The sequence below is a fragment of the Macrobrachium nipponense genome, chromosome 39, assembly GCF_015104395.2.
Source record: "Macrobrachium nipponense isolate FS-2020 chromosome 39, ASM1510439v2, whole genome shotgun sequence".
In the NCBI taxonomy this organism is placed as follows: Eukaryota; Metazoa; Arthropoda; class Malacostraca; order Decapoda; family Palaemonidae; genus Macrobrachium; species Macrobrachium nipponense.
Window position 1 is genome coordinate 21548412 of NC_061099.1, and position 18616 is coordinate 21567027.

The 18616-nt window shown below is 41.6% G+C and overlaps 1 protein-coding gene across 1 annotated transcript in view; it reads left to right on the top strand.

Annotated features, from left to right (window-relative positions):
• Positions 1 to 18616, top strand: part of LOC135210381 (ubiquitin conjugation factor E4 B-like) — a 133635-nt gene that overhangs the window by 55562 nt on the left and 59457 nt on the right. Inside the window, 4 exon segments of the mRNA XM_064243288.1 lie at positions 586 to 709; positions 11665 to 11742; positions 11745 to 11809; positions 12020 to 12115. Of these exon segments, the coding sequence (XP_064099358.1) occupies positions 586 to 709; positions 11665 to 11742; positions 11745 to 11809; positions 12020 to 12115 (363 nt within the window).

The following is an 18616-nucleotide window of genomic DNA, read 5'->3' on the forward strand; positions in this document are numbered from 1 at the left end:
CTCTGCAGCCCATCAGTCACATTTTGGTTTGTGGTAGATGGAAAGCAGATAACAAAGATTGTAAATTCTGCTTTGTGCAGTATGTTGTGCATAATTTCTTATATTCATTAATTCATAAATTTTTTGTCATCTAAGTTTCTTAATTTCCTCTTTGAAGGACTTAGTTCATAGGTAGTCAGGGAACAAACACAATAAAAGCAAAATGTTGGGTAAGCTGAGATTGATACAATTTTTACCTGCTCATGATAGCTTTGTTTTGTGAGTTTTTAAAATCCACATCATTATTGTTATGATTATTAGTATTTTGAAAACTTAAGCCACATCTATTCTGTATCATAAGTAGTATACCCTACCTCTCAGAACCCAGTTCTAGAAACTAACCAGGCAAATGTAAAAAAATTTTTTTAAAGTTGTTGCAGTTTAACCAGTCAATCACATTAGCAAATCTCATCTTTCTCTGTGTGACACACAATCCATGTAGAAGAATAATCACTATCTACTGATGGGTCAGAGGCTTTTAAATGAAAAAAATAATTATATAAAAAAAAAAATCTTGATTTTGAATTGAGTTGACTTTCTTTACAGGTGAAATTGGACAAAGTGGATCCTTAGTTATTTAATACCCATCCGAATCACTCCGTAGATGTGAGTAAAGATTCCCGGCTCTCTATGACTCAAGAAGAGGTCGACGAGTGGGTGCGAAAACAGCGTAAGTTGTCGTTTTGATATGGTTGCGCTTATGGGCTCTTGTGTTTCCAATATTTTGCCTTAATGCTATCAACTCTCATTTTATGCTTTCTTGTACATGCTCAGGCAAATTCATTTCTGTTTTAATCTTTTTGTTATAACAAAAGAAAAGTTAAATGGGTTTATGTAGTGGTAAATTTAGTAGCTTATTGATTTCAAAACTGATTCTGTCACATTCTCATTACTATGTAGTTCCATACAGACTAGGATTAAGGTGGAGGCACAGGTTTATTCCTTATTACGTAATGGGGTTTCACCACCAGTGCAGAATAATTTTTTTCTATAAAATTTTTTGCACTGTAAAAGGTTAAAATGTCTTTTTAGCCAGAGAAATGTTTCCATATCATTTTACAACAGTCCAGTGTTGTGGGTATCTTGATTAAAATACTACTCTTTAGACTCTAATACATATCTTTACCAATGCCTTTGTAATTACTTTGTGCATGTATCAACAAAATATTTTTTTCCCACATTTTTTTTTTATTTTGTTATAAACCATCTTAATTTTATTGCATGACTGGGTGGGTTTTTGCCCAATGAAATTACAAGTGTACAATTGAGTACACAGGTAGTGGGTCTGTCAGTTTGTCACTCATGGGTGGGGAGGGAGTTGGGTATAAAACGGCTTGTGGACTCGTAGAGGATAGAGGATATAGTGATTTTTACTTATAACACTCCTTGTTACCATGTGATGCTTTAGCCTACTTTTGACAAGTAACCATTACAACTTATTGTACTGTATATCAGGGAGTGCATTGAAAAAGAAAATTACTTTATATTTTCCAATATTAGAATATAGAATTTTTTTCTCTTCTTGGAAAAAGAAATTGCATGATCTTTCTAGTTTGATATAATAGCATTTACTGGTTCACAATATTTTATTTGCTTTGTAAGGGAGTTGGGTATAAAACGGCTTGTTTTTGGACTCGGTAGAGGATAGTGTATTTTTACTTATAACACTCCTTGTTACCATGTGATGTTTTAGCCTACTTTTGACAAGTAACCATTACAACTTATTGTACTGTATATCAGTGCATTGAAAAGAAAATTACTTTATATTTTTCCAATATTAGAATATAGAATTTTTTTCTCTTCTTGAAAAATGCATGATCTTTCTAGTTGATATAGTAGCATTTACTGTTCACAAATATTTTATTTGCTTTGTAAGTATTTTTTCTTTATCTATTCATGTAGCAACTATTATTACCATTGCTATTATTGTAAAGTTGGTTAAAATTATATTCTCACTTTATTACTTGCAAGTTCAATAATAAAATCCTATCATATTTGAAGGAACAAAGTGAGTAAAGATAATACTTTGATATTTAAATTACATAAAAAACAATTATTGTGATTATGTAAAAAAAACTTACCTCTGAGTATTGAAGTTTTATATAAAAACCTAGTAACTAATTCTAATAACTTTAAGTAAACTTATGACCTAGGGGTTATTTGATATCAGTCAGACTAATTACAATAGGTTTTTAGTTTATTTGTGTGTTTTTTTTTTTTAATTATCTGTATATGTGCCATAACAAAACCACAACCACCACCCCCAACTGTTGCAAGAAATAGTAAGTAATGAATATAGACACTATAAAAATATTCCATAAAAAGATTATCTGACTCTCTCTCTCTCTCTCTCTCTCTCTCTCTCTCTCTCTCTCTCTCTCTCTCTCTCTCTCTGTGTGTGTGTGTGTGTGTGTGTGTGTGTGTTACAAACGAACAAGAACAGAGAAAACAATACGTAAGTCGCTTTAACCCCTTTGCCACCGGCCTATTGCATTGCTGCAAATGCTTGCATACCGTATGAGAATCCACTGTCGACCGCGAGTATCAATCATTACTTGCTCCCGCTAAATTTTGTTATTCATATTTTTCCTTTACTATATTCTTATGTGAAAACATTGTGTATATATCAATGAATACTTTTACCACATTGGCAAAAAATATAAAAATATATAGTAAGGATATTGGAAAAAATAGGAATATTTTGGAAAAGTAATTGCAGAAGTAGAAACAGTTATAAAGTAGTAGAAATAAAGTAGCAGAAAAAGTAGTAAAGTAATAGTAAAATAGTAGTATTAGTAATAGCAGTACTAGTTTTCTTACTGGAACAGTTAGCCCTAGGTTTCATACAGAAACAGTGTAGTATACATCAATGAATGTTTACGGCATTGGTAATGACAATAAAATAATAATAATAATAATGATGATAATAATAATAATGATATGGTAATAATAGTAATAATGATAATAATAAAAGCAACAGCATCTCGTATACACATACGGGGCATTATTCATCAGCAAGCTAATAAAAAAAAAATCATATACTCATTACAAAGTAGCAGGCCTCCATAGAAGTCCATTCACCTTACGTTTTCCTGTTGAATGAAAATACTCCTCTCCCCGACCATTCATCCATTCACACAATTTGTCAATTACATCACCACAAAAAAGAATCGGGGGCCTGGGTCTGGGCACACGTCACAAGATGGACCCAGTTATGAACCGCCAACCTTCATTCCAAACACTCGTTGTCACTGTCATCCTCTAAGAAACTATCACTATAATCATCATCTGATATATTTGGCAGGTCCTCAGACCCTGACTCTGAAACAGTATCATCTGACATGATACTGAAAAAAAACATAAAATAACTGCAATCAAAAGGGAAAAAGGTTTAGAGTTTAAATCTACATGGTTTATGGACAAAATTGTGATCATCCTTCTTGGCAAGTGTTGCAAGTGTTGGACAATGCCCCCACTAATATACCATATGACAATTACGTCACGATGTCCATCAGATGCTCATTGGCTAGAATGAATTGGTGGTGGAGCTTCAAGCACCTCCCCTCCATACACAATACTATGCTGAAACGCCTCCAAGCTAAAGAAAACAGCTTTGCTTTTCAAGGAGAGATGAAAGACGTATAAGCGTACTTCGCAGTCTTTCATTACTGAGACTGTAAAAGACTTACATGTGTACATCCCAGTGGCAAAGGGGTTGATTGGAATCAAAATAGAGGTTTAGACACACCCAATACAAAATAAACACTTACTTTCATGGTAAGTCAAACTGCTTGTTTTGTTTATTACCCTTTATTTTAACAAATCATCAGATACCCAAAAGAAATACAAAAGCATAGCTTTTGGGAATTGCTGCATCTTTTATTTTCCTTGTTAGGCAGGATGTTATGTGTGATATTGTGTGTGTTTTGTGTTTGCTATATATATAGATATATATTATATATATATATATATATATCTATATATATATATATATAGATATATATATATATATATATATATATATATATATATATTATATATATTTTGTTCATGAAACTTACCTGTCAGATATATATATATAGCTGGTATTTTTGCCCGAATCCGACAGAAATTTAAACACTTACGACACAACGCAGTGGGTTAGTCAGGTGGTTAGTACCCATTCCCGCCGCTGGGAGGCGGGTATCAGGAATCATTCCCATTTTCTATTCATAATTTTTCTGTCGCCGGTGCTGAAAACACCTGTTTGCAGCACCTCCGTCCAGATTTTGGGGAAACTTACTAGCTACTTGAGTATCCCTTTTGGTTTTTCTTTGGTATCTGAATTGGATCGGTGGCTTGGCACACGTTGACTTTGGATTGATTTGAATTTGGTATTGATTTTTCTTTGATCAAGATGTCAGGGTCTAGTTTCTGCTAGCGCTAGATTTTGTTCTATGTCCGAACTGTAGAGGTAGGCTACTGAAAGCTTCAGTAGACCCCACATTCCTGTTTGTAAAGTTTGCAGGGGAGAATGAATGTACGTTTGAAAGTACGTTGTAAGGAGTGTGAAAGATTAACAGAAGTCGGAATGGAAGGCGTATGAAACCTATCTTAAGAAACTTGAGCGAGATAGGTTAAGGAGGTCTTCCTCCAGGAGTGTTTCAGGTAGGCAAGATTTTAATGATTCTCCTGCTAACCCCTCCTGTAGATTATGCTCCTACCCCTGTAGTGTTGCCTCCGGCCCCTGAAACAGTGTCGGTAGAAGGTAATACTTTATCGCTAATTCTTGAATCGATTCGTAACTTAGAATCAAAAGTGTTAGCTCTGGAGAGCAAAAGTGAAGAGAAGTGCAGTGAAAGTGCCCTTGTGTAGTGGAGGGTGCTCAGATCGGCCTCATTCCGCCTCTAGACCTAGACCTCTGCTTGACTCCCAGATTACGGGGAGAGAGCATGTCGAAAGTCGAAGGAAGGGGTTACGAGTGAACCCCACCCCCCCGATCTGGCGTGCCTTCCTTGCGGCAGCTTCTGACGAACCTACCCAGACTGCCAAGGAGCGTGCGCGTGCACGTCTTCTCAAGGAGTGCTTTTCTTCTTCTGAAGCTTCCTCCCCGCGCAAGGGGTGGAGCTCTCATACCGCATCACGTCCGCTGAAAAGGACGGCTCGCGTTCGGGACGCTTCACGTCCAAGTTGTTCTCCGGAACTTTGCTCGTCGCCTGATAGTGCGTTTGCTGCTTTTCCTCCGCAGAAGAAGCGTAAGGATTATTCGGAGGCGGAGTCTTTCCTAGATGTTTCTTCGAGCGCCGCAGTCGCTCTAAGGTGCGTGAAGTGGCGGTTCCTGGGAGTAGGAAGAAGGCGTCCCCTCGCCACTCGCCTGCTCACAGGATCAGCCCCTCCCAGAAAAGGAGGCTTCACCTACAAGCAAGATTCTCCAGTCTCTTCAGCAGCAACTTCGAGATGTTTTTTTCTTCGAGAGAGACTGTTCCACGTCGCCGTAAGAAGGATGACAATCTTCCTGTGAAGAGGTCGAGGCGTTCTCCCTCTCTCCCTCTCCTCGCTCGTCTCTCTCTCCGTTGAGTCTCCCTCTAGAGTTCGGTTCTGCTCCCCAGCAACTTTCTAGAGAGGCGAGATTCGTTTCTCGCTCTCATGAAGCGGTTGTTTCCGCTGCTACGAAACTTGTTGATGAAGAAGCGCGTTTCTTTAGATGCCGAGCGCGCTTCTGTGAAAGTCAAGCGCGCTTTAGTGACGCCGACGTGATTTGGTGCAAGGTAACCCGAGCGCCAGTGGACGCTCAGCGCGTTTTTAGTGGACGCTCGGCGCGCACCAGTGGAACGCTCACTGCGCCAGTGGACCAGGTGTACACCTGTTGCGGTCGAGCGCGCTTCAGTCGGCGCCAGATTAGATTGGCCTTTCGCAGGGACATGCCAAGCGCGCGCCTAGCGGACGTCAGTTTTTCCACCTCCGCAAGCGCAAGCGGAAGCGGGAACTCTTCCTGTTCGCCGCTCTTTCTCTTTTTGAGAAGCTCGTGACTCTTCTTTACTTCCTCCGACTTCTCCAGTGTCTGAAGAGGAAATTAGTGACGCTTTCCTCGAAGTGGACGAAGAACAGCAGTTGGCTCCAGTTTCGACGGACTACAAGGTTTTGACTCGTTTGCTACAGTCAGTCTTTGCAGACAGTTTCCAACCTGAAGCTCCACGTACTCCTCCCTCTCAGTTTTCGTCATCCAAAGCTACTAAGATCTCGGGCTTTGTGAAAATGAAGAAGTCGCTTTCTACGAAGCAAGCTTTTCGAAAGGTCCATGATTGGATGGAAAAGAGGAAAGCTTCAGGCAAGACTTCTTTCGCTTTACCACCTTCAAGACTTTGTGGCAAAGCTGGTATGTGGTATGAGACGGGAGAAAACGTCGGAGTTAAGCTTCCAGCCTAGCTCAAGGAGACTTTGGTAGTATTGTGGATGCCGCCAGAAGATCTTTTCTGTCTTCCTCTAAGGTCTCTTGGACGCATAGTGAGTTAGACTTTCACCTTAAAGGCCTCTTCAGGACACTAGAGGTCTTTAATTTTCTTGACTGGTGCCTAGGAGTATTGGATGCCAGGTCCAGGAGTTCTGATTCCATCAGTCTGGGGGAGCTGTCCAGTGTATTGTCTTGCATGGACAAGGCCGTCAGGGATGGTTCTGAGGAATTGGCTGCTCATTTCAGCACGGGACTGCTTAAGAAGAGAGCACTTTTTTGCAATTTTACTGCAAAGTCGGTCTCACCAGCGCAAAAAGCGGATCTTCTTTTCGCTCCTTTCTCAGAACAATCTCTTCCCCCAGTCTATGGTAAAGGACATAGCTGCCAGTCTCCAGGAGAAAGCAACCCAAGACCCTCTGCACAGTCTTCTAGGAAGCCTACTACTACTTCGTCTTCTGGTCCTCTGCTTTGAAGAAATCGAAGCCCTTTCGATCTGCTTCTTCCTCGAAGCCAGCCCCTCGAGGAAGAGGCTCTTTCAGAGGCAAGACTCCCGCTCCTTCCAAGAGCAAGAAGTGAGAGGGAAGTCCTTCAGCCACCGGTAGGAGCCAGGCTTCTACATTTCGCGAAAGCGTTGAGAGAGAGGTGCCGACGCTTGGTCTCTGGACATCGTCAAGAAGGGTACAGAACTTCCTTTCCTGATGTTACCCCCGCTTGTCTTCGACACCAAAGGATTTGTCTCCCTTCGTATCAGGGGAAAAAGCAGAAAGTGCTTCACGATCTCTAGATCAAATGATCGAGAAGCAGGCGGTGGAACAGGTCTTCGACCGGAGTTCTCCGGGGTTTTACAACCGTCTGTTCCTAGTGCCGAAGCAGTCAGGGGGGTGGCGCCCCGTTCTGGATGTCAGCAGTCTAAATCGTTCGTTACCAAGCAGAAGTTCAAGAGGAGGGGGACACCTCATCCGTGCTTGCAGCCTTAAGACCGGGCGGGGGATTGGATGGTCTCTTTAGACCTTCAGGACGCATACTTTCACGTCCCCATCCATCCCCGATCAAGGAAATACCTGCGGTTTTGTCCTGAAAGGGAAGATTTTCCAATTCAGGGCACTCTGCTTCGGTCTCAGCACGGCGCCGATGGTGTTCACCCGTTCGTTATGAAGAACGTTGCGAGGTGGCTCCATCTTGCGGAAATAAGGGGATCTATCTCTACCTAAGAACGAACTGGCTTTATTCGAGCCTCATCGCAAGACCGGTGTCTGAAGGACCTTCACACGACTCTGTCGTTAGCGAGGTCCCTGGGACTTCTGGTGAATCTCGAAAAGTCGCATCTGACTCCTTCTCAATCCTTAGTCTATCTGGGGATTCAGATGGACTCAGTGGCTTTTCGGGCTTTTCCGTCCCAGGGGCGACAACTTCAATGCCTGGACAAAGTGTCGGCCTTTCTAGGGAAGGAAACATGCTCGGTGAGGGAATGGATGAGTCTGCTGGGGACCATTTCCTCACTGGAGAAGTTTGTTTCTCTGGGAAGGTTGCACCTCCGACCACTTCAGTTCTTCCTCTCAAGCAATTGGTCACGCAAACAGGATCTAGAAGAGGGTCTTGTTTTTTGACGAAGAAGTGAAAAACAAAAGCACCTCAAAATGGTGGTTGGATCCAAGAAGCTTGCGGAAGGACTTTCGCTCAAGCTTCGGAACCCCGACCTAGTGTTGTTCTCCGACGCGTCCTCCACGGGTTTTGGGGAGCAACACTGGGAGGGAGAGAAGTGTCAGGCACCTGGAGAGGGGAAACAGGTGTCCTTGGCACAATCCAAATGCTAAAAGAAATTTTCCAGCCGGTTTTTTACCTTGCTCTAAGGTTCTTCCAAGAGGAAGTCTCCAACAAAGTGGTTCAGATAAAACTCGGACAACACCACAGCTTGGCATACCTCAGGAAACAGGGGGAACTCACTCTCCTTCTCTGTTCGCCATCGCGAAGAATATCCTGATTTGGGCGAAGTCGCAAAAACGTCCACGATTCTGACAAGATTTGTGGTCAAGGCGTGGAAAACGTGCGAGGCGGACCTTTCTCAGTCGGCAAGGACAGCTTCTGCCGACGAATGACCCTTCATCAGGAAGTATGCACGCTATGGAACTATGGGGACGTTCCTCAATGTGGACGTTTTTCGCAACTTCCCGAACGAAGAGACTTCCGCTGTATTGCTCCCCAGTTCTGGACCCGGGAGCAGTGGCAGTAGACACCCTACTGTGGAATTGGTCGGGACTAGACATTTACGCTTTTCCCCCATTCAAAATCCTCGGGGAAGTAATGAGGAAGTTCGCTGCATCAGAAGGAGCGAGAATGACCCTCATCGCCCCCTTCTGGCCAGCGGTCGACTGGTTCACGGAGGTGATGTCCTTCCTAGTAGACTTTCCAAGGACTCTGCCCCTAAGGAAAGATCTACTCAGACAGCCCCACTTCGAGAGGTACCACAAAAAACCTCCCCGCTCTGAGTCTGACTGCGTTCAGACTATCAAGAAGTTGGCCAGAGCGAGGGGTTTTTCAAGACCTGTGGCAACGGCGATTGCCACCGCAAAGAGGCCCTCCTCAATCGCAGTTTACCAATCAAAAGTGGGCTGTCTTAGAAGTTGGTGCAGAAGGAAGGGCATTTCCTCCACCTCAACCTCTGTGAGCCAGATAGCAGATTTCCTTCTTCACCTTAGGAAGAAGCGAAAAACTAGCTGTTCCCACGATTAAAGGCTACAGAAGCGTGCTTTCTGTGGTCATTCAGGCATAGAGGACTCGACTTAGCGAATGATAGAGACCATTCATGATCTCATTAGATCAATTTGAGATTGTGAAAGTTCTCCAACCGAAAGTACCATCGTGGAACTTAGACGTGGTACTGAAGTTTCTCATGTCGAGTCAATTTGAACCGCTCCATTTAGCCTCGCTTAGGAATCTTACTAAGAAGAACCATTTTCCTAACCGCTCTGGCGACGGCGAAGAGGGTTAGCGAAATTCAAGTTCATAAGCAAGCATATTGGGTTCAAGGATCATAGTGCAGTTTGTTCCTTAAGTCCTACGTTCTTAGCAAAGAACGAGAACCCTTCCAACCCTTGCCGAGGACGTTCGAGATCAAAGGGTTGTCGGAGCTAGTGGTACCTGAAGCTGAGAGAGTCCTGTGTCCTGTCAGGGCTCTCAAGTTTTATTTGCAGAGAACCAGAGCATGCAGAGGTTCTTCGGAGAACTTGTGGTGCTCTGTGAAAAAACCAGATCTTCCGATGTCGAAGAATGCACATGGCGTTCTTCTTAAGAAGTACGGTTAAGGAAGCCCATGAAAAGTGAGTGAAAGTGACATGGAGCTTTTGAAAGTGAAAGCCCACGAGTTGAGGGCTATTGCTACTTCGGTGGCGTTTCACAAAACTATGGCAATCAAAGATATTTGGGCGCCACTTATTGGCGAAGCAATTCGGTGTTCGCTTCACACTACCTGCGGGAGGTGAAAGCAACATACGAAAATTGTTACTCGCTCGGACCATACGTCGCTGCAGACACTGTTTTGGGGCAGGAGGTAGCGCTCATCCTATCCTTTAATGGTTTAGGGGGTTTTTAACTTGTGTTATGGTTGTGGGGTTGACCGCCTGCGGCGGATCTCCCATTACCATTAGCTTAGTCTATGTGGGTAGACTTTTGGTAGGCTAAAACGCCAGGTTGGTTTGGTTTTACTTCGGTTGCCCTCATTTGTATGGTCAATGGTCTAGTCACGTCGTGGTCTCGCCCCTGTTGACAGATCATCTGGAGTGCACCAGCTTTATAGGTCTCTACCTTGCTGGCAACTCTAGTAGCACAAGCAGACTTATGCGGCAGTAACCACGAAGTCAGCTATGCTAACAGGTAAGGAATCAAGATATCAATTATCTGCATATATATGGTTTCCTAAAATCTTCTATTCTGTCTACTCCCACCACCAAAAGGTGGGATTCAGCTATATATATATCTGACAGTAAGTTTCATGAACAAAATGATATTGTAATGATACAATTAAGTTTGTTCATACTTACCTGGCAGATATATATAATCAAGTACCCACACCTCCCCTCAGGAGACAGTGGAAAAATAAAAATTATGAATAGAAAATGGGAATGATTCCTGATACCCGCCTCCCAGTGGCGGAATGGGTTACTAACCACCTGACTCCCACTGCGTGTGTCGTAAGTGTTTAAATTTCTGTCGGATTCGGAAAAAATACAGCTATATATATATCTGCCAGGTAAGTATGAACAAACTTAATTGTATCATTACAATATCATATTTATTGTGCATGTTTCCAATATATTATATAAAAAAAGTTTTGAGCAAAAAGAACTACATTTCACTAGTTTCCTTTGTGTAAAAGCTAAATTTGGTCTATGGGAATTTTTTTTTTTATTATAACAATAAAATATAAGTATATTTGAGTAAAATAAAGTTCTAAACATTAAATCTTTTACAAGACAAATAGTTTTATCATAGAAGATAGTGCAAGTTAAGAAATGTCATAAGGGAATTTGTGAGAAGAGATAGAAAATGGTACTCTGAAGAGGCTCATAGCAGTTTTCCCATGCAGCCGCTCAAGAGGCTTGTAGCACTTCTCGGGTAAAGACAATGGGTAAATGTGGACAATATAGTTTGCTACTCTTCCCAGTGAAGTTTAAGGGAGCATTGTTCTTGTTTCCTTCCATATATGTATTCAACAACTAAACATAATGAAATCAGATGAAGGAATAAGGATGAATATGGGTGAAGACGTTCATTAGGAGATCCCTGGCAATTGTTAATTTAAAAAAGAATAAACAGTGTTGCTGTAGAACTTTATTTTCATCCATTTCAATACTATACCATAAATCCCAACACTCCAAGATTATAGATATTATAACTGATTTCTACAAGATGAATAAATAGCAATTTATCGATGTTTATGAGTTGATTTATTCACAGCTGTATTGTAATGATGGGGGATACTGTCACTGTTCAAATTACTGTTTGCATCACAAATTTTTCATTGTAGTTTTTTTCCATACAAAACACATACAAATCCACTGTGAAAGTGCACAACTGGATGTTCAAAAATTGTGCTAGGATAACCTAAAATATACATGTGTTAACATTTTGTTGTTTGGTCTGCAGGCAGTTAGTGATTTGTGTTTATGAATGGTAATGGATTATTTCTGTTACAACAGGATCTGAAGGGTGCTCCAAATTCCAACCAGTAACATTTCATAGTTCAGTGTTGGTTCTAACACTTCATGCCCATCATTTAGTGTCTTACCCGTTATGCGGAAGTATACGAGACGATTAAGAGCGATACGGGACCTTCAAAAGATGGTAAGGGATTCATTTTTAGAGTTTGCAGTGATTTATTTCTTTTGAGATGTTTTCATTTTAATTCAAACCTTTAAAACTTTGTGTGGAGAAATTTTGATCTTTTAGTGTGTTTACACATACTTTTCATGTGTTTTTACACAAGGAAGTATCCCAGTGAAGTTCTCTCTTTCAGGTGTTACTTTTATCCTATTATTTTTCTTTATGAAACAGGTGGAAGAAATAGAAAGTACAGAATCTCAGTGGGCCAATCTCCCTGTAGCTTCAAGACAACGAGAGTTGTTAAAAAAATGGAAACTGCAGCTAAAGGTATTATGCTTTTTATGATGTAGTAGTTGTTTTTTTAATAGGCACTGCAGTGTCTTTTAAATTTTGCTTGCTTTTAAGAGTTATTATAATCTCATTTGCTATATTCTTCGGTTACTGTGAAAAGTAAAAAAAAAAGTTAGGAATCATTGCTGAATCCCTAGAAAAACGTTGGATTAGATTTTTTATTCATCCATACAGTAAGCAAGGTCTTATTTCAAGATGTTTCAAGGCCAAAAGATGCAGTTAATTAACTGCCGAATGCATATGTAATGGATAAACAAAAAATAGTCATTAGTTTTTTTTCAAGTAAATCAGCACTCCTTTGCAATATGAGAGACCATATCATTTTATTACCTTTATAGTTCATTCTCTGATTGGCTTGCTTCAGTATTATGTATTTATCCCTTTCATTGTTGAATAATGATTTAGTTATGTCTTGAGAGTGAAGTAGGTACATAGAAATAGGAAGATGCCAACCAATGAGAACACAAGCATCATGGAACAAGGCATAGATTAGGACTTGAAACAGATAGTATTTCTGCTACAGTGAAAATTTATTTAAAACCTCCAGACTTGACAATTCCGCTTTCTCCATTTGTGATGTTAGCCTAAATGCCAGTGCATGGAGCCTGTTATTGTATGTGATCTTTTAGGATTAGGAAGCCTAGACACTGCAAAGATCACTAGGGTAATGGTTGCCCAGAAACTAACAAGACAACCAAAAGTTAGATAAATTCTAGTTTTTTCATAACTGAAACAAATCATGACTGCTGTTTCAAGAAAGGCCAGTTCTGAATTTTTTGAAGATTAAGTAGAAGAGCTAAGAGTAACCATGTGCATATGCACTTGTGGACATTAGTTGGGGGTAACTACTGCAGTTTCCTTCTGTTGAATGCTACGAAGATGTTCACTTCATCTACAGATCATTCTGAACTTTGTATAGACTTTTGAGTTCAATGGTAGCTTTTTATTAGTTTTTATTTTGGGGTGTAATTCATTTTTATATACATCTAATTTAATTTATATTTACAATGAGTTATTAATAAGATATTCACTGGCATTGGTCTTCCTGGTTTCCTGCAAGTATTTTGGCAAATTTTCAGTTTTTTATTGTTTTGTTTTATTTGATGGTCGCATATCTTGTGGCCACCTCTTCCTGACTCAACTCGTCACAGGGCACAGTGGTATCTCAAGCTTGCAAACTCGAGGTGAGATGTCCAGGAATACAGAAGTAATGCTGAATTAAAACCAAGTAACGGAGAAAAAAAAAAAAAACAGATAAAACAAGACAAGCAATATGAAAGCAAAATTAAACAAGACAAGCAATATGAAAGCAAAATTACCTTCTCATACCGAAATTCTTTGTAAAGTGGCTAGGGCATAGGAAAAAAATGTTAATGAAATCTTTACCTCTGTGTTGAAGGGGAAAAGGATAGAGAAATCTTCAAAATTAACCCTGTTCTTATAAAGATGGCAGTACCCTTCAGTGCCACCAGTAGAAATTAAAAAGCTTAAAAACTGAGTAGCTTTAGTGACCACAAAACCCCAGGTATTTTTTTTTTGTCTTCAAGAACTCCGTTAGTGAAGAAATTTTTATAATCCTGGTTTAATTGCTAAAATGTATAGATCTTCCCATCAAGTAAGTGATCTTGCTAAAAATGTATAGAGCTCTCCCTCCAGTAAGTGAATGTGCTGAAGGTGGTGCTGCTGTCATTGTTAATACAACTCTGCAACATTCAAGAAAGTTGTTGAAGTTTTAATTTTTTAAGAAAAATTTTTTTTCATAATGTTTGTGTTCTTAGTCCTATTTTCCTTTTTTGTTGGGTAACTTGTTATTTATGGTCTTTTAACTCTGCTCTAAAATTAAATTTTGTATATGAGACTTACCCCAGTAATTAAAGGATTTGACGTAAGGAAAAATCTATTCTGGCGATTGGCTCGTGGTCGCCAGCGAAATATCCTTTAATCTATTATTTCTAGGGTAAATGTACTAACACATACCAGAGAATAAATAAAATAAAGAAAAAGGGTCAGTATGACTGACTCGCTCACCCTCCAGGAGGGTGTCGGTATGAACACTAGGCGAGTGAGACCACTACCACGAGCCAAATGCCAATAGCAAATCTCCCACTACAAAACCCTCCAAGAGGGGAGCCGTCCCACAGAGGGAGCAGCTCGTACTACTACTACCACAATCCCATGCTTGCGACTGCTGCGCCTCTAGTGGCCATCCTGAAGTTAGCAGACAATCTGAGCGAAGGGATGGGTAGGGGGGTATTTCGCTGGCGACACGAGCCAAATCGCCCAGAAATAGATTTTTCCTTACGTCAAAATCCTTTTCTGGGCTCAGCTCGTGTCGCTTGCGCGAAATCGTACGCCAGAGAAACAGCTCAAGATTGTAAACAAAATAAATAAAATATAATAAACAAAATAGGTCTCAAATAAAAGATACAAAATAAAAGAATGAATATAATTGCTAGAAAGATACAAGTACACAGTAAAAACAAAATCAGAAATATGCTTAAAATTACCCTTAAATCTAATGGGGTAATGTTAATAATATAAGGTAATTTACATATATACAAAATAGGTACAATGATTACCTATCACCATAAATCTGTGTAACAACATGTATCAAAATTAGAAATAGCAATTAGTACAAATTTACATAAATATTTGATCAATGATAAAATAATATATCTTAGGAATGTATATGACTTAATATACAAAACCCGTAACCATTGCATTATGATGTATCCCCTAGCATAAAAATAAGGGGATAAACATCTATGAGATCAGTATGGTAATCAGATGTGAGTGTCCCTAACCAGACAAAAGGGGCACTATACAATCATAAAGCAGCTAAGACACAAGGTAAATGTTAATGAACAAGGCAGGAATAGACGAACTGTTGGGTGAGGCAGGTAGAAAGGAGGACTGAATCTTCTACTATAATCTAGCTAGAGTCAGGGAAACTAGTTACCCCGCTGCTACTGCTGGGAATTTCAGAGCTTCCAAGGACTTAAGGTAGTGACGTTTGAACACTGTCGGCGATTTCCATCCGGTAAATACTTTTTTAAATCAGCAAAAATTCATATGTTGGAAGTAATTAATTGAGTGGCTACTGCCCTGACATCATGTGCTTTTGGAAAGGAGTCAGGATTGGCTTGTTTGATAAAGTACAGGATTTGTTGCCTGATGCCTTTAGTGGATAAAGTACCACCTTTTCCCTCCTAAAGAGGGGCCCCGATGAGGAAGAGGAGGTCCTGGATAGAAAGGCTCGTAAGGTTGAAACCGGACAAAGGGAAACATCTTGTGGAAGAAGAGGTAGTACCTTCCAAGGTTCCCACCTCATCAAAGGATCTTCATTCTTTGCCAAAAAGCTACGTTCCGGAGAAAGTAGCACTTCCCCCGTGGGAAGGTGGAATTGAACATGATCCGTCTCTGGATAAAGCCGACAGTTCTGAAATTCTCGCCCCTGACGCTAGGCTTAATAAAAACAGGGTTTTTCTTAGGAGCATCATAAACGAGCATGTGTCATTATCGGTTTCGGAAGCCAGTAGAACATAAACGTTTAAGAACCATGAAACTGACGTAGGCCTGACAGAAGGCCTAAGTCTAGCACTGCTTTAGGAATAGACGAGAAATAGGTATCTGTCAAGTCTATGTTAAATCCAAATTGAAATATCTTTTTCAATGCTGACTTGTTTGTCGTAATCGTGCTAGCTGCTAAACCCTTTTCAAATAAAGATCTGAAAAAGGATATAGCAGAAATTAACTGGTCCCATGATTCTGATAAAATCTGACTCTCTCAGGAAGGTTGCTAAACTTTTTTGACGGGCAGCATCATACTGCCTCAAAGTTGAATCCCTTTTATCGGATTCCAGAAAAGAATATTCTGAGGTCAATATTCGCATCTCTCTTTGCCGCAAACTTCATGAAATCCATAAAGTTAGGGTTTTGAGAATCCCTGAGGAAGCGAACACAGTCTTCGTTGTACTGACTGGGAGAGCTTGGGAAAAACTGGGAAATCCGAAGGGGACGAAGACCCAGTTTTTCCCAGGATCAGGGGGTTACCAATTGCTCTTCGGCCAGTCTGGGGCTACTAGAGCCACTTGACCCCTGAATGTCCTGAGTTTGTCTAAGACCTTCATAGGAGATTCACTGGAGGGAAGACGTAAATCTTCTCCCAGTTGTTCCAGTCCAGAGCCAGGCGTCCGTGGCGTAAGCCAGAGGGTCCAGGTTGGGGGCTACATAACACTGGTAGTTTGTGGTTCGCTTGTGATGCGAAGAGATCCACTGTTAGCCCTGGGACTCTTTGAAGGATCCATTGGAACGAACTCTCGTCTAGAGACCATTCCGACTCTAGGGGTACTGATCGGGATAGGGCGTCTGCTATGACGTTTCTTACTCCAGCTATGTGGGTGGAGGAAAGATGCCAACTGAATTTGTCTGCCAGGGAGAAGATGGCTATCATGACGTGATTTAGATGACGTGACTTGGAGCCTCCTCCTCTGTTTATGCAATGTACTACCACTGCGCTGTCCAAGACTAGCTTTATGTGGAGTACCTTGGTGGGCGTAATCTTTTCAGAGTCAAGAAGACTGCCATTGCCTCCAGTACGTTTATATGGAACTGACTGAACTGGGTTGACCAAATTCCTTGCACTTTTTCTGACTTGGGAGTACCCTCCCAGCCGCTTAAGGACGCGTCTGTGTGGATGGTAATCCCTGGTGGAGGAACTGAAGAGGGACTGACACTGACAGATTCTTGACTTTTGCCCACGGCCGAAGCCGGTTCTTTAGAATCAGAGGTACTGAGGATAGCTTGTCCCTGGACCTGACATTTGCTCGAGAGCGCCAGATCCTGGTTAGATCTTTCAGTTTGGCTTTCATTAAGATGTTCGTTACTGAAGCAAACTGGAGAGAGCCGAGGATTCTTTCCTGAGCTCTCCTTGATGCTAGTTTGTGACTTAGAAAATTGCTTGACTGACTTCGCTATTTCTTTCCTTTTGGTGGACGGAATCGACAGAGTGTGTGAGGATAGATTCCAATGAATGCCTAGCCACTGAAAGTTTGACTCTGGGGTGAGTCTGGACTTGGATTTGTTTATCTTGAATCCTAGATATTCTAGGAATTGGATCACTTTCAGTGTGGCCTTGTTGCATTCTTCGACTGATGGGGCCCAGATCAACCAATCGTCGAGATACGCTACTACCATAATCCCTTGAGCTCTGAGCTGTTGCACTACTACTTCCGCTAGCTTCGTGAACACCCTGTGTGCCACGTTGAGCCCGAACGGGACTACCTTGAAGGAGAACGTCTGGTCTCCTATCTTGGGAATCCCAGATACGGACGGAAGTGTCTTGCAATAGGGATATGATAGTAGGCGTCTGTAAGATCGATAGAGGTGGTGACGGCCCCCACGGGGAAAGTAGGGTCCCGCACCTGTGAGATCGTGAGCATCTTGAACTTGTCGCAGCGGATGGCTAAGTTTTAAGCGGGACAAGTCTAAGATTACCCTTCTTTTGTTTGAGCCTTTCTTTGGGACGCTGAACAAGCGACCTTGAAATTTTCAATCTCTTGACTCTGACTATAGCTCCTTTCTGAAGGAGGTCCTCTGCTACTCTGTCAATTCCTTGGAAGGAAGTTGACGGAAAGGTCTGGCTGGAGGTGGGTTCGTCAACCAGCTCCAACCCAGCCCTTTTGACACTATGCTCTGAGCCCACTGGCTGAAGTTCCACGGTGGCGAAAGTGAAACAGCCTCCCTCCTACCTGAAGTTCCTCATTGGTTCTGGTAACCCCCTCTACCTCCTCTGAAGTGCTTTCCCCTATTATAGGGGGCTCCCGATCCTCTCCCACGGATCCCCGAAACACCGCTTACCTCTGCCTCCCTTGTTCGAGCGGTCAAACTTCTGAGAAGCTTGACTCTCGAAGGCTGGATTGTAAGCTGGAGAGATGGCGTATGAGGTGGAGGGTTGAGGATGAGGGGATACACATAAATAGGCTGTGATTGACCTTTAGACGTTTTTTAGAGGGGACTGAATCTGTCTGCACTAACGGCCACTGTAGGGGAAAAAACTTTGGTTGAGGGGAAAGCGCGGGCTTGCTTTTCGGTTTTGGGTGAAGGGTTGGGGAAAAACGTCTAGGCTTGCTTTTGACCCCCTTTAAACCCTCGTTGGTGGGTTTCACGTCTTTTGCCTTTTCTCCTTTAGCCGTTTAAAGGGGGGGGGGAACCCCAAAACGGGTCCTTAAAGGCTTTTGGGGTTCAACCTCGTAGCCTCTTTGGCTTTGAACTTGTTCCTTTACCATAGCCTCTGGGAAGAGATCTGCGCCCCAGATGTTAGAAGAAAGCACCTATTCGGTTCATGCCGAAATGGTTGCCTCTAGCAATACATGCTTTCTGCAATTTGTTCTAGCAGTGGCAAACTCGAACATGTCTGACTGCACCGTTTGAGTCAGGGCTTTGGTTATAAGCTTAAAAATTGGTTCTGAACCATAA